The 21,287-nt window shown below is 33.4% G+C and overlaps 1 protein-coding gene across 1 annotated transcript in view; it reads right to left on the bottom strand.

Moving 5' to 3' along the window:
- Positions 1-1,722: 1,722 nt before the first annotated feature.
- LOC122403613 (homeobox protein MSX-2) overlaps positions 1,723-21,287 on the bottom strand; it is a 95,712-nt gene continuing 76,147 nt past the window's right edge. Inside the window, exon 3 of the mRNA XM_043407227.1 lies at positions 1,723-1,957. Coding sequence (XP_043263162.1) covers positions 1,723-1,957 — 235 coding nt within the window. The remainder of the gene's footprint in view (positions 1,958-21,287) is intronic.

Raw genomic sequence — 21,287 nt, forward strand, 5'->3', positions numbered from 1 at the left:
GCACGCGGCTTAATTGACAATTAGAGTGAGTCAGTAAAATCGTTATTACGCGATACATTTTTTAGATCGGTTAATCGATTGCGTAACGTTTTTAACTCTTCGTACCTCTTACTGAAATGTGCAGTAATTTTTTAAATATTAAACGATGTTTCGTTATATCTTATCGGTCATAAGTTTGAGAACACCTTTATTGATACATTTCGGGATAAATAAGTGCCCAGAAAGATAGAATAAGGGTAGTTATAAAAAGAAAAGTAAGGTGGATAATTATAATAACAGTAATGTATAATTCTGTCAATAAAGAAAATAGTGGTTTATTTCTGAATAAAAGTAGGGACATTCGAGTGTTATTTCTATACACGAATTTTAAATTGCACTAAAGGACTCCATTTTTAGTTCATGAAATGGTGGTTTCAAACTTGTGATCGATAATGTGCATTCGCGTACTGATTACTTAACTATAATGACTTTGAATTTTATGTGAAAATACCTCGAATGATTTATCAGTGTGAAAATTATAATGGAAATGTCTAGAATGGCAACTATTCAATACTTGATTGAGATATTGAAAATAACAAAATTTACGAGCAGCACTAAAGCTTTCCATTAATATTTCAATTTTGAAAAACTCTATAGTAAAATCTAAATAGTGTTTAAAACACAGTAACATATTTAAAATTTCATGGTCGTACATTTTTATATTGAGTGTAATACCACATTCAGCAAATTTGAATTAGGGTCAAATATTTGAATGTAATTTAATTTTTAGTAAATAGAACAGTATCAATTGAATCTTCAAAATACTCTATGTATAAATTGGAACGAAAGACAAATAACATACCACTTCATGTGACTATAATTTCGTGTCTTTCGCTTTATTTCGTTTATTAAGAGTTGAATTAGGAAATGTAGAATAATTAAAATGGTCTAATCAAGATTGTACTGTGTACATATGGTATAACTGAAGGCAAGCAAAGAGAAATGGAAAATAAATAATGTATACTTACAAATGTAGGCACGATACCGTAGTGTCCAACAGTGCTTCAACGAGGAAAATTTTTTAAATAAACCGTGTGCACATAATTGATGTACAAAACGACTTTAACGATCGATAATTCTATCAGATCGTCGATTAATACAGCTTTCGCGTGTTCTTCAAGTAATTACTAAATATATTACAGCTTCAAGAAACCTCGGAAACGAATTTTTACAAGCATCGTCAAAACAATGACGCAATAAATTGACAGCAATATTGTCACAACTCAAAAAAAAAAGAAGTCTAATTCACACGGTGTCGTTTGTTATCGCGATTATGGGACCCAATCAAATAAATATATCTTATTTCGGTTATTATACAGTTTCATATGCAAGCGAGAATTACTTTTGTAAATTTACTCGCTTTGAATTGTTCCGATGTAAGAAGTTCACTACGAATTTAAAATACGATTTTGGAAAACAAGGTAAACGAATTAGTACGTGTCGCTGTTATTTTACAATCTTTAGTTGTTAGAATTATCGGAGGGCACGATCTCTCACGTTCGTCCTCTTCGAGAGAATTCGCTACTTACAATTTCACTGCTAATTGACTGCGTAAGGGCGAATGGTCGCGTTTCCACATTTTGAGTTGCGACAGTATTCCTCTCATCCAGATACAAAAGTGACGCAATTAATACACCGAGTTCACTCGATAGGAGTTTTTCGGTTCGCGTGAATCGCCGAGGTTCAGCAAATTGGCTCGGCCAAGGGTTGTGGCGGGCCGTACGGCGAGGCCCACTGACTGGGGTGGGTCAGCGTAGTGGGTGGTTGCTGCCTATCCAGACTGGGAACAGTGGTCCCTGCTGGATGACTGGGTACCGTTGTTGGATACGCTACTTTTCCAAGCGCTTCGGCTTGAAGGGACAACATTAACCGATTTGCCGCCTGCCTCTCAGCTTCTCTCTCCTCTGCCGTTTGCCGCCTGTAACAAAAGTATTTTTTTTTTTATTAATTTTAGACTCCATTCAGGTTCATTGGTAAACAAATATTTACAGGGTCATGCAGTTTTGTTTTTATCATTACAATATTATTAACTGAATATCTAGTTATCTAAAGCTAATACTTGTTGCGATACAAGTTTCGATACAAACAATGGATTTAAGCTGCCCAGAGACCATACAGGAAATGATACGATGGGTCTACAGCGAACAACTCATTCGACGTTGAATCGTCACTTTTTTTTCAAACATTATGAGAGCTGTAGACTTAAACTCATTCCTAAAACAACAATGTATCATTTCAAATTTGTATATTCAAAGAAAAGTATGCGGAATTTCGCATTCCAAGAACTTGTCGCAATAATTATTCGGAATAGAACTTATTTTTTGAAGAAGTTGTTGAAAAATATCAGGTCCTCTTGAATAGAAACTGATTGGATAATTATATATAGACAATATTTAAATGTTAAACACAACCACTTTACATATTACATAGTTAAATAAATTACAGTATGTGATGTCGACCATGCGGCTCGAACAAACGACTCGACTCGACACGAACAAAAGACACGGGAATCCCCGCACGATCTTAAACCTTATTATAGGTGGCGCCATTTGGCGGCATGCTTATTGCCGCGAGATTATGAACGGCTCAACAGAAGTAACAAAAAAACATACATAAAAGTATCCTTCCAGAATAAATGTTTATTCCATGAAAACTTGTTTGTGATTTTATTATACAGGGTGATCGGCCACCCCTGGGAAAAATTTTAATGGGAGAGGCCCAAATAAGACGAAAATCAAGGATACTAATTTGTTGATTGTGGCTTCGTTAAAAAGTTATAGAAACATTTCCGGCCACACAGTATATTTTCGGTAAAGAAAGTACGTAGGATTCCGGGGGTATGTGTATTCATAAAAAATGATTGTAATTGACCCCCGCAATCGAAAATAATTTTTCCAGAACGATTTGAAATTTTTTTTTCGCCAAAAAATTTCAGCAGCTGCCCCCCGTCGATTTTTCCTAAAAATTCATTTTTCCTTTTTAATAAATTTGTTTGACGTGCTACGGAAATTTTGTTTAGTACTTTTTTAAAGGTATCCATGAGCTCTACTTCTATACTAAATTTCATTGAGATACGTTCACTATTGTAAAAGTTACAGCCGTTTGAAAATTAGACTATTTTTATGGCGGTTTTGTCATTTTACGGGTTTAAGGAACAACTTTTCGAATATTCTTAGAATGTCTACATATTCTACACTAAAATACGCATTGTTTGCCTTTTGAAACATTAAAATCCTTCAATACGTTCAGAAGTTATGATATTTTAAACATTTGCATAAAATTTCAGGGAAGCATTATGGCCTCACATTAGATTTTCGGTAAAGAATTTTTTTCTCGAAAGTGCGTAGGATTCCGGGGTATGTCTATACACTAAAAATGCTTGCATTTGACCCCTGTAACTAAATATAATTTTTTTAGTATGATTTGAAATTTTTTAATTACGCCTAAAAATTTCAGTACCTATTCGAATTTTTTTCTCGAAACTGGGTAGGATTTCAGGGGTATGTGTATTCACCAAAAATGATTGTAATCAAGCCCCGCAACTGAAAATAAATTCTACAGAATGATTTGATATTTTTTAATTTTATTTTTTAATAACATTTTAACGAAGCCTCAATCAACAAATTTGTATTCTTGATTTTCGTCTTATTTTTGCCTCTAGAATTTGCCATTCAAATTTTTCCTAGGGGTGGCCGAACACCTTGTATGTACTAATCATTTATGTATTAATTGGACTAGTTTTTTTGTAAAATTTGCGTCTATTTTGTTCCATTCAGTTGTCAATACATTTTTCAACATTTCTTTGGAGGTTGGTCTATATTTTTGTTCAGAACATTCTAATTTCGTCCACAAATGCTCGATGGGGTTGACGCCGGACGATTGAGGTAGAGTATTTAAAGATTTTTGTACATTATAAAGGATCTAATCGTTTGTAACTCTTACACAACTTTAGGGTTATTACATATCTTGTTGGAAGATAAAGTTATTTTGTAATCCCAATTTCTCGGTACTTATCTTTAAATTTTAAAAACAGGTAAATACGTTGAAAAAGTAATTATAAGGTTGCAAATATAGATTAAATAATGTAATTCTAAAAATAAAAAAATTTGTTTTCTCAATGAAATTAATTATTTTTTGTTATTGTAAGTAATCGACTACATATGTAGTAGGTACTGTCAATTTTAAAAGTGGCTGTCATTCGAAACACATTTTCGTGCAAGTTATTCATGAAATTTAACGATCTTATAAAAATTCCCATTAGCAGAACATTTAATTTTTAAATGTTCAATGAAAAATATTTTTTAATGCGATGAAACGTAAATGTTTAAACATCTCGAAACGGGAAATATATGTTTTAGACCTTTCATAATAACTTGAACAATTGTTTCGACATCTATGAAGATTTGTAATATTTCAAAATTCTTTCTAGGTAAAGTTTATAAATGTGGGATCTGAAAAAATGGTAATTATTTTTCGAAAAACAATTTCAAATACTTCTGAGTTTACATTATATTATAATTTTTGTTTTATCTATTACTGTGATGATTTACGTCATACAATATACGTGCTATACGAAACAGTTCCACAATAGAGAATGAATAATTTATTTTCTATATCTTCAGACCTGTAGTTTATGTATCTAATGGTATATATGTGTGTGTTACTTTTTGTGATTTTCCAAGGATAAACATAGAATGACAATAAATGACAAGTATAATTTTGATTCGCTGTTTCACATCAGTTGTTCTCAATTTTCAAGTAATTTGTACATCTATTATAAGATAGTATTACACATTTAGCCCAAGGCTGGAACGAAACTATTGCAGAGAAATAGGGAATATAATGTTGATTTATCTTCTGAAATAAAAATTCAAAGGATTAGATGTTTTGAAACTCGTCTATAATTAAAAGGTAATAATCCGAGGGACTTATTCATTATCATTTTCTACCATCTGGGTCAACAATTACTTCAGACTCCAACTGTAAAAAAATAGAAAAAATGCATTCAAAATTAATGAAAAAACAATCTGTATTGGTACAGACTTTCACTTTTTTAAACATTTAGATCACTTTTTAAAGGATAAATGAATAAATGAACAGAAATGATAATTTCTTTCAAATCTGGAATATTCAAATTACTCAATCTTTGCTCTAAAAATGTTACGCGTGGTTAAAGTTTTATTTGTAAAAACGAGATTTCATATGCATCAATCTAATATATTTGTTACGATCAGACAACGCAAAGTGGAAAATTGCAAAGAATTTAATTAGATTAGACTCGGTGTGATCGGAACAACGAATCGGTAAGGCTGAAAGAGATGATCGAAATGCTCTTAAGTATCCTCGTCCGACGAGATCAGTTCGGTCGAACGGCGAAGAGCAAAAGTGGATGGCGCACAGCGCGGTTGGAGAAATCGACCGAAAGCAGCTGAGGGTGAAAAGAGACTGGTGGTTGTTGGGGCGGAAAACAGAAGACAAACGTAATAAAGTTAATTCGATTCGTCGACGGCACAGCGCTAGCTCGCTAAGGGGTGGCTCGAGGGTATCTGTTTTCTAGCACTAAGTCTATTAGGGAACCGCAAAATGGCTGACTTGTTGGCAATGACGATGATCTGCTTAGACGGAAGTCTGTATTGAATGTTTTTCTTAACCACGGTAAATATTTTTAAAAACATGTTGACTGTCACGACTAATTTGTAAAACTTTTACTCTAGTTATGACCCTAAGTTTCCTTATTATTTATATTTTTAATCCAATAGGATAAATGACTCGTTTACTACCATCTATGTTACCATGAACCTAAACTTGTTTGATTTAAAACATCGAATGAACTTTATAAAGCTGTACACAACAAATTTAACATACAATTGTAAGTATTAGATTGGTTCGTATGAAACGTTGGATTTTATGAAGGAAAGTTATTTATTTGTAGGAAATAAATATGTACTAAATAAAATAATCTTCGTCTGCTTGAATACATTTCTTACAACAATTGAGAAAAGTATAAATACTATATTTTCGTTCACGCAATTTATCCCCTCTAAGAATGTGTTTAGATATTTGAAGGAATAATAATCTGTAAAAGATAAAAAAACAAATCGTAATATCATTTTATTAATTTTTGCCAGAACGTAACGTTTATTATTAGAAATTCCATGTAATAGTTTGATAAATTATATCATTTTAATCTACACAGCGACGAATTATTTGAAACAAACGAAATTTCAAACCGATATTGACCCATGACATCTGTCAATCTTATTGCGACATTGTTACATTATACATATAATTGAGAGATTCAATCATGAATATTTATTCACAATTTTAGTGGTTACGTTTATATAGCAATATTTAAAACAAATGATACATTTTGAAGGGATGATAGCCCTAGGAAAAATTTATTATGCGTTTAACAAGATCGTAAAAAATATTTGTATTAGAATGTCTGAAGTAAGATTAAGTTATGATTATTAGTAATTTATATTTAAAGAAATTATGTTCATCATTAACACAGAAAAGAACGATTTACAGACAATGATGTAAATACTTGGCCAAACAAATGAACAAAAACAATTTTTTTAAATATATCATTCAAACAAATGAATTTTTGTAAATTCGTTTAAACATTCAAATTCATTATTAAAAAGTATAAAATTTATTCGTTTACGCCATTAATTTGGTTTCAATAGTTTGTAAGATATAAATATGTTTTACTGTCCCTAATTTAGGAATAGGTTTCACCCCTTCATGGATCATGATAGATAAAAATGAATACCGGTCAAATATTTTTGATTAATATCGTGTTTAAATTCATCGAAATTGGTTCATTCATTGACACTTCGAAATGGTTTCTTATTAGTATCAATTAGAGAAAGACAGCTAACAAACAGACACAGAGAGAACATACTATTTCTAACATATAATAATGGCATCACGATTGTGAAACATTAAATACTAAGGATGAATTTATTAAAATCATGTATTTTCCACCTAACACGATATCCCTTCAACAATCAATGGATGAAAAAGTAATCAAACGTTTTAAACGAATGTATCGAACAGATTTGTTCAAGAATTAATGTTATTTCTTCACTATGACTCGGTTGAAGAAACGATAAAAAATAGACTGTTGCCACATAGTAAGGAATGCTTGGTTAAATGTTAATTTAAGAATATAATATGTACAAAGGGTGTGTAGAAGAGTCACAAACAATAGAAAATGGCGTATACGAAGCATTTGAAATACTATGCAGCCTACGATGCGAAGAATATGACGAAGCTGACGCGATAGATTGTTTTGAACTTTTTAATAAGAATAATAGCAAAACTCACTCTGAAGTATTCGAAGTTCGCGAGAAAGAGCTTGGATAGTATGAAATATAAAAGGAATGCAACTCTAAGGAGTTACTAATGGTAGAAAACACCTATGTGACTTAGCTTTCATTAGCTATATCATTTGTATCAGGTTTGGTAAAATTTGGTATCAAAATAAATCAAAATTAGTGTAGGAATAGATATCGTTCTCTGTCATTTTAAAACGAATTTGTGGAACAATCTAACATCAAACACTCTTTGTAATTAAATTCCAATCCCCAATTTAGCTTACTATTTGCGTATCGCTTAGAAGTATGTATTGTCTCGGTTTCAAGTTGTTAATTTTTTATTTTCAACTAGCTTATCGACAATATTTCGGGCGGTATTGATGAGACCGTCGAGTGCTCTTTGCCAACGAGATCAAACCGAAAAGTTATTCAGTCTGGTAGGCGCCAGACGGGATAACGCGGCCAATCAGCGAGCCGCTTCTATACGAGCCACGAAACACCGTCGTTCCATTAGAGTTAATCTCCGGTCCTCGATAATTAAACGGTTTCGTTGTACCTTTGTTTATCTCCGCGAGAGCCGTTCCAGCTTCTTCTTGAGAGATCGGCGCGTTGCCCCCTCGGTAGCCCGTGTATCACGAACGAGTTGCTTCGATCGAGACACAACTCGATCGTTTGTTGCACGATTAACGACTAGAACGGCTGCCGATGTCGACCAAAGATTTCAGATAACGGCAGTTCTCAGTCGCAATCAACACACGATCGAGTCGTTTATTTTCCCACTCGTTGCTCCGATCCCGTAATTGTGGGAAACGCGCCCCTTATCTTTCGTTTGCTTTTAAGCGGATTTATGATTTCACCTTCGCAACCGTGCGTTGTTAAACGCCAGAGATAGAATTAATCGCGAAAGGTTCATGCTGGGGCTTTATTTCCTCTTATTTTTTCAATTTTTTTCCTAATATATTTCCCAAAATCAAAGCAAAGATTTATATTCTACCAAATTTTAAAATCAATAGTTCAGAACACAATGGTAACTACGAGTAGAAAAAATGGCGGTTTTAGGTTATAATTTTGTGTCGAGTTTTGTATTACATGTTTTTTGCAATTATCAACTCGATCCAATTTTTAGTCGTTCGTCAATGTTCGTCAATGTCAAGTTTTAAATTACTTGGTTATAATGTGGTAGTATCTTTCGATAATTCCAGTTTATTTCTCGAGTACCCAAAGCTTTGGCTGAATTTTATTGGTCCACACATTTTTTCCCCCACGATTCACGATGTCTTCATGATCTGCCTCAATTTGTACCATTCATAAACTTGTGTACGAGAGGAACAATTATCGCCATATGCTTTTTGCATTAATTGATATGTTTTGGTGAACGTTTTACCAGGTTTAATACAGTAACGTTGAGTTGGAAAGAAGAATGGAGAACTATCATATTTTTCGACGAGGATATATTTAATCTGGTCGGTTCTGACGAATTTAAACATTATTGGCACGATTTGAGCAAAGTTAAAACCGTTGACACGAGTATAAATTTCGGGAGTGGAAGTTTAATGGCAAGCTATGATTCTAAGACGTCAATAAGTAAAATCTTTACGAGAATGAAAACATATAAATATATAAATCTTTTCGAGAACATTTTTTCTCTTTAGTCGCGCCTGATACGCTTAAGTGCAAATTTTTTATGTAGATTCAGTAATTCAGTTGTGTCTTCTTATTAAATATGAAGAGAGCTATCTTCATTGGCGGAAATGTAAATAATAAGAGTTATTTCTCAAATAAATAATTTTATGCTCGAAAAATGAAAACGAGTTCAATTATAAAAAATTAAGCATCGATGGTTGGGTATCTGCGGCATTCTTTGGTTTATAATTCGTCCAATTCAGTGGTGAATCTATCGAGTACCGTGGTAGACAAGAGAAGGGCAAATATTTTTTAAGATTATAACGTTTTCTAAGACGGATTGCTGTAATTTCTTGAAACTGGTTCCTTTTACGCAACACGTGCGGTGTTCTAAAGACCGGTGGCACTCGGGCAACGTGTCTCCTTACGAATTATACCGTGATCCGACCTATCGAAGATCAGAAAGTACCTTGTTAATTTGACCTTTCTGCTTCCATTCCTGGGTTGGGCAAGCCTACCTGAACTTCCTGTAATTTTCTCCAACCGAGACTAGTTTCGTGTTTCACCGATACTTTTGTTTCGTGAAATTTCACGCCACAAAAGAAAAGAAAAAAACGATAGAATCACTGATTCCCAGGAATGGTTCTCCTTTTGAGATTTAATTTCTTTTCTGAGGATTAAACGTGTTCAATTGGAAATTATAATTAAGAAATCAAGTAACCACAAAAATATATTTTTAGTGAAATTTTTGCGTTTAATAAAATATTTATGTTGAATCTTCATCAATATTTCTCTAATACTGTTTACTTAATACTTCGTATTAAAAAGGAAAGTAAAATGTAAAAAAAACACTTTGACAGTTCATCCATATTATAAGTAACAAGACTTTTCACTTTGGAATTAAAACAATTGAATTCTCAAGTTGAAATATTAAAGGAAATAAATTAAAATAGGATTCATGGATTTTAGCAAGGTTACGAAAAGTATTAAGACAAATTTTAAATTATATAGTTTACAATTGTCTAAAATCAAAGTTTTAAGTTTTCTTCTTGATTTTCGATTTATTTTGAAAGAATTATTATTAGTAACTGAACACCGTGTACGATTAGACTAAAATTCTATCCTTTGACAGTTATTTGCTTCGCGAGTTGAAATAATTTTATTTCATCATTCGTAGAATCTGTGTGCACGATTTGAACGTACGTAACGAAGTATCGAAGCAGAATATCGATAAGATTTAACATGACGCGCCTTTTATTAACGGTGGCGATTCGATTACATTTAGTTCGTGCTACCGGAAATTCTATCGCTGCTACGCCGTTGTTTCAGTGACAGCCGCGCCTACACCCTTGCAAGTAATTAACGTGGTTAGCAATTAATAATTGAGGGCGCCGTGCCGATTACATTTTGCAGTCCCGACACGGTCTAGCCCCATTCGCTGTGGCCAGCATAACCGTATTCTCTCGCAACCTGGGACACATTACTCTTATCGTTATCCCTTTATAGCTAGCTATAACTTTTGGGCAACACTTCGTGCATTCGTAACTATGTATTGTAAACTTTATCTTTTGCAACGAGAACGCAATTCTTAGTTTTACCTGATTCTAATATGTTTTCATTCGATATTCTTGAATAACGTTGCGTTAAGATTACGAATGTGTATGTCATTTATTACACGTTTCATTTTGAAACTATCATATTTTAGGGCATAGTAAACGAAACATTTGGGCATTATGTGCATTAACACATACTCGAGTTATTCACAAAGCTAGCAAAAGTTTTTTTATAAATTAAATAAAATTTATTTTACGAGGTTGTCATCGTTGTTTAAAAACCTTGGTAGTTATACAGGGTGTCCCACGCAACTGGAACAGACTATATCTCCTAAATGGTTGGGAATAGAAAAATATGTTGTATTTACTACTCATGTGCGATCGTTTGCTGACGCAGTGTTTCGAAATTATGGCATTTACGAATAATTAAGCAGTTGATATGTTCATTTTGTTTAATAAATGCAATCAAAATGGTACCGAGGCCGCAAAGCTGTATCAAGAAACGTATCTCAATTGGCAACAGCCCTCGCGTTCGTAGTTTTATAAACTGGAGTCCAATTTTCGTCAATACGGGTTTTTCCACAAACCAAAACGAGACGTGCCCAAACCAATTGTTAAAGATGAAGGTAGTGTGACAGTAGTCTGTGACTGTCACATGCGCCTGTGAGAGATCTGGCTAGAGAATGTGGAATTTCGAAATCCTCGGTTCAACGCATTCTAAGAACACAGAACTTTTATCCCTATCGGTTTTCCGTTGGGCAAACATTGCGGCTTGGAGACGAAATCCGAAGAATGAACTGTTGTCGATATTTCTTACGGCGTATTCAGGAAAATGAAAATTTTGTATTTCAAATTCTGTAGACAGACGAGGCGACATTTGCAAACAATGGGATGTTCAATCGACATAATGAATATACATGGTCCATTGAAAATTCACGCCTCGGAAGAAACACTAACAATCAAATACGGTACAGTGTAAATGTTTGGTGTGGAATTTTTGGCAAATGGATTATCGGTCCACATTTCTTTAACGGAAAATTGACTGGTCAAAGGTACCTAAACTTTCTGGAATCCGACCTACCAGTTCTTTTCCACGATACAGAGATTCCTCTAAGTGTACTGCAAAACATGAGGTACTTTCAACAAGAAATATCCAAAATTACGGAAAGAGACATCAGGAACGCATTGCACAACGTCAAGAAACGGATGGAAGGATGCTTGGACTGCAATGGAGGACCGTTCGAACACTTGTAACGTAAGTACTCTGGAACGCTTGCTGTGGGATCGAAATAATTCGGAGAACTTTTTTTTTAATGAAGCCTCAATCAACAAATTAGTATCCTTGATTTTCGTTTTATTTTAGCCTCTAGTATCTCCCATTCAAATTTTTCCCAGGGGTGGCCGAACACCCTGTATACTTGATATCCGATAAGCGGTGGTACTAGCATTAACGTTTCTACATCAAAGAATGAATCGAAATATGGAGGCCCGTTCGAGACTCTGTATTCAAGGGAAACAATGTTGAAAATTTGTGGGACACGCGATGGGTTGCCTAGATACAATGAACTTTGTTGTAGCAAAGTAAATAAAGCAAATTATTATAACATTTGAACGATTAAAAATGTAAATTGTTACGATAGAAGAGGTTTAGAAAAATGTGAACCATTTTGAGGAATATCTTAGGTAATAACGTTACAACATGTAAATTAATAAAAGAATCTGTTTCTAAAGTGAACATTCAATTTTTTGTGTAACCTTAAATACCGATTAAAATTAATTTTAATACAGTAAGAAATCTGGTAAATCGAGTCATCCTGGTACGCCATACCCGATAAATTTTCAAATGTCGTTTTTCTTCAAAATAAAGCCTCGCATGAAAAAATTTTATTCCACACTTTCGATTCATTTTTTCATATAAAATCGCCATGTAGTATTTCATTATAGAATACACATTTTATTCCGAAATTTACGCTGATAAAAAAATGTTTTGAACGAAACCTATTTGGTACTTCTATCGCAATAAATTATAATAGTACAAATTTCTAAGAAATATTTTATTTAATAAAAAATTTAGGCCACCTTGATATTTTAAGACAATACTACGTATTTTTGACTTCGCATCGTTGTAGCTGACGACGAAACGAGGTTAACGACCTACTATAGAACGAGTTTTAGATAATATTGGGTTTAGAAATCAACAAAAATTTATTAAAAAACAGGTTTCTTTAGCGAGTGACACTTCTGAACTAAATGTAAATAGTAAAAAACACTTATCCTGGATTCGTCTTTTTATACATGGTACGTGCTATGTATTGTAATAACATCTTGTGCATTTTATATGTATATATGAGAAAATTTGAGTAAGTGTGATAACAAACTATAACCTGGAGAACTTCATAAATACTTCGTGTCATTATTAAGTTCTTTGCTTTTTTTTTCTATCCAGATTACACAATGCGACAAAGGAAGAAAAAGAAACAAGGTTTTGGTAAGAGAAATCATTTTTTTGTACCAATTTGTAGATAATAGTTTACACATTTGTAAGTATACATTGTAAACAAGTAGAATGCTTAATTTCACCTATTCCTAATATGCTTTTATTGGATATTCATAAGCTACACCGCGTTTGAATCACAAATATTATAATTTTGGACTACCACAAATAAACACCTGTATCATTAATTTAGGTGTGCAAACTCAGTTGTAGTTCTGTCGAAGAGAAAGTCCTGCATCGCAATATGTTTCCAAGTTTACTTCTTCTTTCGTATTTAGAATGTTTCTTCGTGGCATTCTAATGCAACGGAAATTCTTTTAAATTATGAAAGGGGTTTGCTCATCCCCACTACAGCGCCATCTCAGTGGTCGCATGTCTCTTTCGACGCCATGTGGTCATGCTTAGCCGCATGCTTATTTGATTTTGTTGATTTTATGTTTATATATATACATATACCTGTATTTACGTGTGTGATAACTAAGTATAAATTGAGTTATGTGCGTAATGCAAGTGGCATTATTTAACACCCCAACAAATTATTTGTAAAATAAAGTATTTATTTTCTCTGAAGAACGATATTTCTGGTGTCAATTATGTTATGTGAATGTTATTGCCCGTGAACATAAAACTCGAAACTTATGAATGTTTGCATCATCGGTTCATAGTAAACGTACTGTGTTGTCAATGAAGTTTTTGATTTATAACCAGTAAAAGTGTATAGAATCAATTAACTTTTTTGAGTAAATCATCGTATCATACAAATTTCGTCCACTGCATGTCATTTGTTACAGTGGCGCTCTGTTGCCCATTAAATGTTTGATACACGTATAATATCTTCATATTATTTTTAACGTTTAACAATGTAGTATATATCAGGAAAATTTAAAGATATAACCGAGGTTATAAATATTCATAAGCATCTGTAATGGTGGGAAAATTCTGCAACGATGACATTACTTTTTTAAAATTAGTGTCAAATTCGTTACTGTCCCCCAACTGCTAAGCTTTCATTTCGATAATACTATAGTCCGATGCTCATTAGAGAAAATGATTTGATAATTGTCTGAAAACAGTTCTGTAGCGAGAGTATTTCTCTTTCGTTGAACGACGATTTACATCTAAAAGGAAACAGGTCTTTTATAGCGGCGCATGTTCGTGTTCGACCGATTACCGGCGTGATCCAACACAGAGGCTGATGAATGTTTAACAAGGCGAATCGGTGGGGTCAAGTGCCGGATCGGAACGATTCGGAATCGCGGATTCGAGGGTTTGACACTTTAAAAGCCGAGGCAAGAAGCTCGAGGAACAGCCCGACGATCGGACTGGCTGATGGCTCGCCGAAGGGGTGCGACGCGAGAAGCTCCGAGGGATCAAGGAGGTGGAGAGTTGGCAGTCAAACCAGGGGTGGATGAGGGAGCACGATGGGGCGGATAGGCTGCATTATGTACGGGACAGGGCTAAGCTGTTAGGTATCTGAATTATTGAGGCCAAGTTATCTCATCTCTGCCTACAGTCATCTCGTTACTTTAAACGCAGCTGCTCGCTGGACCGCGCCGCGGAAATGTCGATCCAAGGGTGGAGAAAACGCGATTGTTTTCTTTTCTTCCTCGAATGCCTCCCTCATCCGCAACCAGACGCTTCAACGATATTTTTACGAGCTTGAGAAACGATAAAATCGATGATTAAATTCATGAATCGGCCGCATCAAACTCTAGAGCCAATTTCCACTTTGCTACTGTTGTCGCGAGCTACTAATTGCTTGTTCATCTATTTTTGTTACCAGAAATTATTAAAAATACCGCACACAAAGCCTATAAATAGTTAGAACGTAAGAAATTGTAATATTAATTTCATTCTTGTTTTCTTAATAGCAGGAAACGTATCAACTGTTGGAAGTTGGACAATCACAATCTACTTTGTAGTAATGATTCCAAAGATGTTATTAGTTTAGTTATAACTTACTCTTAAAACTTAGATTCTCCAAAATCCAAAAATTACCAAAACTGTGAAGTTACGTACATTTTCAACGTCAGTTAGTCAGAATCTTGTACTTCTATACAATTAGAAAGATCCAAACAATTGGGCAAAACGTAAAATTCAAAGCAACACTATAAATTCACAATATCTTGAAGAAAAAGAGGTTGTAACCAAAACTTTGCTTAGTTTTTAAATTATATTATTAACATTTCTAACATGGTATTGTTTTCTGTGATCATATTCTAAAAGGGATTCGTCGCGTGATATATGTTTGAGAAATATTAAATTTCAATGCAAGTTTTTTAGTCGTGATTAGATGATTCTTCTGCAAATTTGAGGATATATGGCTGGAGTGGGACTTTCTGACTTTAGACAGGTCGAAAACCCCGATTAAACTGATATTCTCCTCCCACTATCTCGGTAGAAGCCACGGTGTGGAGAAGTTTGGCGAAGTTTGTGGGCTCACTCTGGTCAAATCCACTCACCTCATCTTCACGTGGGGCGAAAGAGCGAGTGGTAGTCGAGGAAGTAGACCTGGAACTAGGGTGGTATTGTTTCGAAAATCAGACTCGATCAGGATAAAAGCACCCAAGAGAAAACGTTCTTACAGGTGTATTGTACTTTGAGTCATGATGAGTCACAAAACAAAAATAAAATATGCGCGTTTACAAGTTAAACTATGTTTCTGCTAGCATTTCCGTTCATTTGTTGAAAATGATTGATAATAAATATTATATGTTCATGGCCAATACCAATAATAATAATAAATACCACGATAAAATGAATAGATCAGTCATTTGTTACATACGAGTTTTCATATTTATTTTCAAAGCGACAATCTGAATGGAAAATGTATTTTGAAAAATATAGTTATTAATATAGCTTGCTACTTAAGCCTTTTCAAAAATTCTTTTCACTTGTCAAGAAAACTATGTAAAGAAAAGGCTAATATATTTCTTAAAATACATTCTTACATGAACTTACGATATTTAGTGTTTTATTTTCTCATAATAAAATCTGAAGAATTTGGTGAAAAGTTAGGAAATCAATGCTGTTACAAAATTTTGATTTAAGAAATATAAATTCAACGTAATTCTTGAAATGAATTTCTGACTGTTCTTTTACGAAAGAAGATTAATTATTGAGTTAAATAATTTCTTCTTTATTAATGTAATACGGGATATTAAAACGTTTGTAGATACAGAAAAACGTATTTAAAATTTATAATAACAATTTTTTTAATGAAAATGTTTATAATGAAAAATTTTTACTACGAAATATGTGACATTTTATATTGAGATAAAACGAAAATGCAATATGTAGTTTGTTAGAAAGCCAAGAATTATGTTTTTAAGATCATCTATTTTGATACAAATTGTTTAAATATTTTTTGAAAAAATGTTTTCAGAAGCACGCACATATGTCATAGAAGATAATATATTATTCGGAGCATCGGTGAATTTTGTAAGCGTCTCGTTCCTTCGAATTTCTTGATTTATTCAACTCGTGCCTCATGCGATTCTGTACTCGAGATTAATTATGATTCACTTGTCATTTCGATGTAAATTTAATTCGCCAGGACACTCAGATGAATGTATCTGTCATTGCGTTACCGTTTCTGAACACATTGAGAGACAGATAACACACGTCGTCGCCAGCTAAATCGAATTTCATGTTCGCTTCTCGAGCGACGACACCGACTATGTAATAAAAAGAGATAAAATTTCAATTTGCTCATGCGCGTTGGAAATTCAGGGATGGGTACATTCGAATTATTTTGTAATCGAAATACATGGAAATTACTGAATACATCTGTCGAATGCTTAGAACGAGAGACAAGTAACCTGACATTTTTTATTCGGTGCAGATCAAATATCGACATTGTCTATTAGTAAAGAATATACCTGATAGTCGCAACTAAAAATACATCAATGTTTTAGATACACCACGTCGATCAATATTAACGTATTTTAGTATTCCGCTTTGATGCATAAATGAATGAGCAATACTTATTTTACAGATTTTTAGTTAGTTTTTTAATTAATTTATTTTATTTATATATGTAACGCCTTTATTGATGAAAATGAAATGTAAAGAGTAGAGAAGCGCAGCTAACGTGATGTTTCTAAATCTAAATTTGATCAGTGTTGCATATAAAATCAGACGTGTTATGGGTACATATATTTTTATTTATCAGATCATTTGATATGTTTTTGTTTTCTGTATACACACGGATACGTAGAAGTATTAATTGTCTATCGAGTGTTCATCTTGTAGAATTAAGTTTCCATTAAGTTTATGTGGTTACAAAATAAAGGCAAACCCAAATTCAATAATCTGTATGAATAATATAAAGATACAATTTATAAATTACATTCCGAGATTGAAATTTATTCATGTTTTGCTTGTAGAATGTTTTTATAAAAGTCAAGAATCAACTTAAACACAAAATGGTCGTGTTCGTTCGTGCATGCAATTAGAAGTCATTGATTTGTTACCCGTTCGAACCGAAAAATATATTTTACTGAAAATATGGCTTTCAACTTCTATCCAAATAATTTAGCTAGGGTAATTGTTTCTGTAATCGATTAAGGAACAATAAAATGTTTTGTCCTCCAGAAATTAATCGAAAGTCAAATCAAACCTGTGAAATTTTCTACCAGGCCAAAGTTTTATTTTTTGTCAATTGGAAATATTTTTGTAATTTCAACGAAATTCATGACTTCGATCAAGATTGTTTTTTTTAACATTTCACTCTAAGAATTAATTTTCATAGTTTTTGACCTGTTAATGAGATACAATTTAGTAAAGTATTCATCATTCGAATATTTTTAGAAATACATTCCGTTCCCTGCTCGGAATAATATTGTAAACAACCATAACGGGACGAGGAACGATTAAAAGCATCGCGATTTAAAATCATCCACCAAAAAACACCTTCTTTGAAAACACTTAAAAGAAACGAGGAAGGTATGTGACGTTTGAATACTTTTTAACGATTATCCATTCTAGAAAAATTGTTCCTCGACTTCTTCGGAAGAAACGTAATTTTCATTTCTGCACATTTTACGACAAATGTAATATTCCAGTAAAATCCGACAAGAAATCGAGATACCGATACAACGAGGCATCGGAATCTTTTTGCTACGAGTACTGTTATCGATCTCTTATTGGATCGTTACGAAACATCTAAACGCATTCTCTTTGTTTTTATTCGTTGCATTTTACATTCATCGTTTTTATCCCATTCGTCTCTTTATTGTTGAGAATCCAGGAACAGTGAGAGAAATATTCCATAAACTCTTGGACGGTTATTCGTAATGTAACAAATAAATCGTCGAACAGAAAAAATCTAGTTCGCACTACTTCTCAGATCTGATAAGAAATTTTGAAAAGAAAGTGTATCAAGTTTGGAACACATATTAGATGACAATTTTTTCTAAGTTCCAGGATCTATAATAATCTATACTGGGTGTTCGAGCATCCCTGGGAAAAATTTTAATGGGAGATTCTAGAGGCCAAAATAAGACGAAAATCAAGAATATCAATTTCTTAACTGAGGCTTCATTAAAAAGTTATTAAAAAATTAGATTAAAAAGTTTCCAATCATTCTGGAAAAATTATTTTCAGTTGCAGGGGTCAATTATAATCATTTTTGGTGAATAGACAAACCCCCAAAATCCATACTCTATTACTTTTTGTATAACAGTGGTACGTTCTAACGTCTGTGATAACAAATATTTTAGTTTAATCTTTTTATTCTGTTCGAGACTATTTGACCTGAAACAACCCCTTTTTGCAAAAACACAATCGTTGTATTTATCTTTTATTCGTTGGACGTTTTCAAGATTAATTACTCTTTGGAATAGATATTTTTGTTCTACTTAAATTTCTAGTTTTATTTCTTTGGAATAGAAATTTATATTTTTATTCTACAGTAAGAAAGAAGAAACTTTTGCACGAAACTTACAGTTTTACGAGACTTTGTTTAAAAACAATGTATTGTTTCGCTATTCCCAAATTAAAGGATGAAAAATTAAACTATATAGACAAAATTTCTTTGTTTGATGACCAATGTTGGACGCTGCCTAACGACTATATTTTCAACTCTACAATTATACAAGAGATCGTTATAGTTATTTCACAATTACTATCCAAACAGTTCTGTTAACGATAATTGTACAAGTTGTTGTACTAAATTATTGCCTATTACAATGGAGACGATTTTAAAAACATTGCAAAAAGTGTACACAATTGGATAGAAGCATAAAAATGTTTTGTTCTGGAATGACACAAAATACTGATCTTTATAAAGCTCGTAAGAAAGAACGCTGTCATTAATTTCTGAATTGCAAAAGAGAATCGAAGAGCATTGTAGTTGCCCTACAGCCTAAAGGATCAACCAAGTCATAAATAAAAAAGTTTCGTTGTTAAAACCTTGGTGAAAACTGTATCAGTGAAACGGACAAATCTTGGCAACTTTAAAAATGTTCCTGTTAAATTTACTTTTTGCAAACCTTAACGCTAACAAGGATAAAAAATATCTATAGTTCCTATCAGAATGGTTCGATACAAGACAATCAATTTCAAACGTAACGACGATGTTGAAACGTATCTCCGACTCGTCACTGACCATGAGCCCAAGCACCATGGTTCTAAAAAGCTCAACCAATTGGTAAAGTCTATGGTTCGTTAGAAAGTACGCAGATAAAGGTAAAAACCGTGTGTCTATAATCACCGACATCTTGTTCGAACAATCCCCTAGGTCCAAAGTAGTCATCTCTTTATCCTAATACTTCCCGGAACGAACCAAGGACACACAGCAGGACGACGCTTTTAAAAGTGGTTTAAAGCAACTATTAGGCAGGGAAAAGACGACTCGAGGGGAACACGTTGTACCCCTGAAGAATGTCTCCTGGCTTCGTCTCGCCGTGAAGACGCCCCTGGTATCAGGTACCCGCGCCACGAACGGGCCCCGTTTTATCTAAATGACGTGTTTTCGTCCTTCCTTATCTTGAAGAGTCTCCACTACATTCGACTTTCAATGCGTCTACAGATACACGCGGCAGAACGCTGCTGACCCGCTATTAACATTCCGGGCGTGGTTTCCATCTCGCGTTTTCCCTTTCAATTTCTCGAATGCTCCGACACGAAACTCCGATAAAAGTGCAACGCAAACAGTTTCGTCTCCGTGGACAGCTGTTTCCGGAAGAAGGGTTCGTTCCGTGCAACTTGGTTCTTGGATTTATTCGATCCGTTGTCCGTAGAAATATGGCTGAGAGTTGCCAAAATCCCATTCATATTTTATGTTATTATACTCTTCTGTCTATAAGTTACTAAATTGCACACTAATATTAGATCTTAACACTTTGACGGCCGCTGTCACGTATACGTGACTTTGCGAGCTAGCTAACGTCGGCCATTGTCACGTGTGCGTGATCTACTGTATCAGTCACCATTTCATCATACATTCAACTTATTACGTTTGTTTATATTTATAATTTCTTATAATAATTGTATTCCTAGCATCTTCGTGTATCTCACTTTGGTCTACAATATCAATGGTGACAGACAACGGTCTTCGCGTGATACGTGCGGCCATTAAAGTGCTAAGGATCTAAAGTGTCCTAAAGGAAGTTACCATTTTGTTTTTAAGTAAATTTTAAAAGAAATAATATAAATATACATATTTTGTACTAGAATTTAAAGCAATCAAACATACCACAGAATTTGATAAACAAATATTTTTTTGGTAAAATCATCAATATGAAATGTTTTTGATTTTTTATTTAAATATTATTGAATACAAAATTCCCTAATACGTTGATATTTTTAAATTTGTTACCCACTAAAAAGTGTTGCAATGTATAACATAAGTGGTTAAGACAATATTTTCAAAATAAAGAAGGCATGATCAAATTCCAAACTTTACATAATTTGTCTTTTTATACTTTTTATTACACGTCTTTATAACTTTGCTTTTATTCAATAATTCTTGTCATTTTACATCTATCGATTGTAATAATTTTTCGGATTGCTAACAATTTATATGAGAAATAATGGTTTTATCGTTTGGTTGCAATAATTCACAGTACAAAATGCCTTGATCGTCTCACCAAATAATGAAACAAAACGAGGTTCTAAGATTTATCGTTGTGGTGGCTCTTATTTATTGTCCTAGTAATGTTTTTACCGAGGATTATCGTATAAAATCCATTTCTTATCAGATATCCCTGAAAAAAAAATTTTGTTTTTCTCTTGCAAATCGTATGTTATGAA

The sequence above is a fragment of the Colletes gigas genome, unplaced genomic scaffold, assembly GCF_013123115.1.
Source record: "Colletes gigas isolate AHSC1104 unplaced genomic scaffold, ASM1312311v1 Colletes_gigas_Sc00063, whole genome shotgun sequence".
Lineage (NCBI taxonomy): Eukaryota > Metazoa > Arthropoda > Insecta > Hymenoptera > Colletidae > Colletes > Colletes gigas.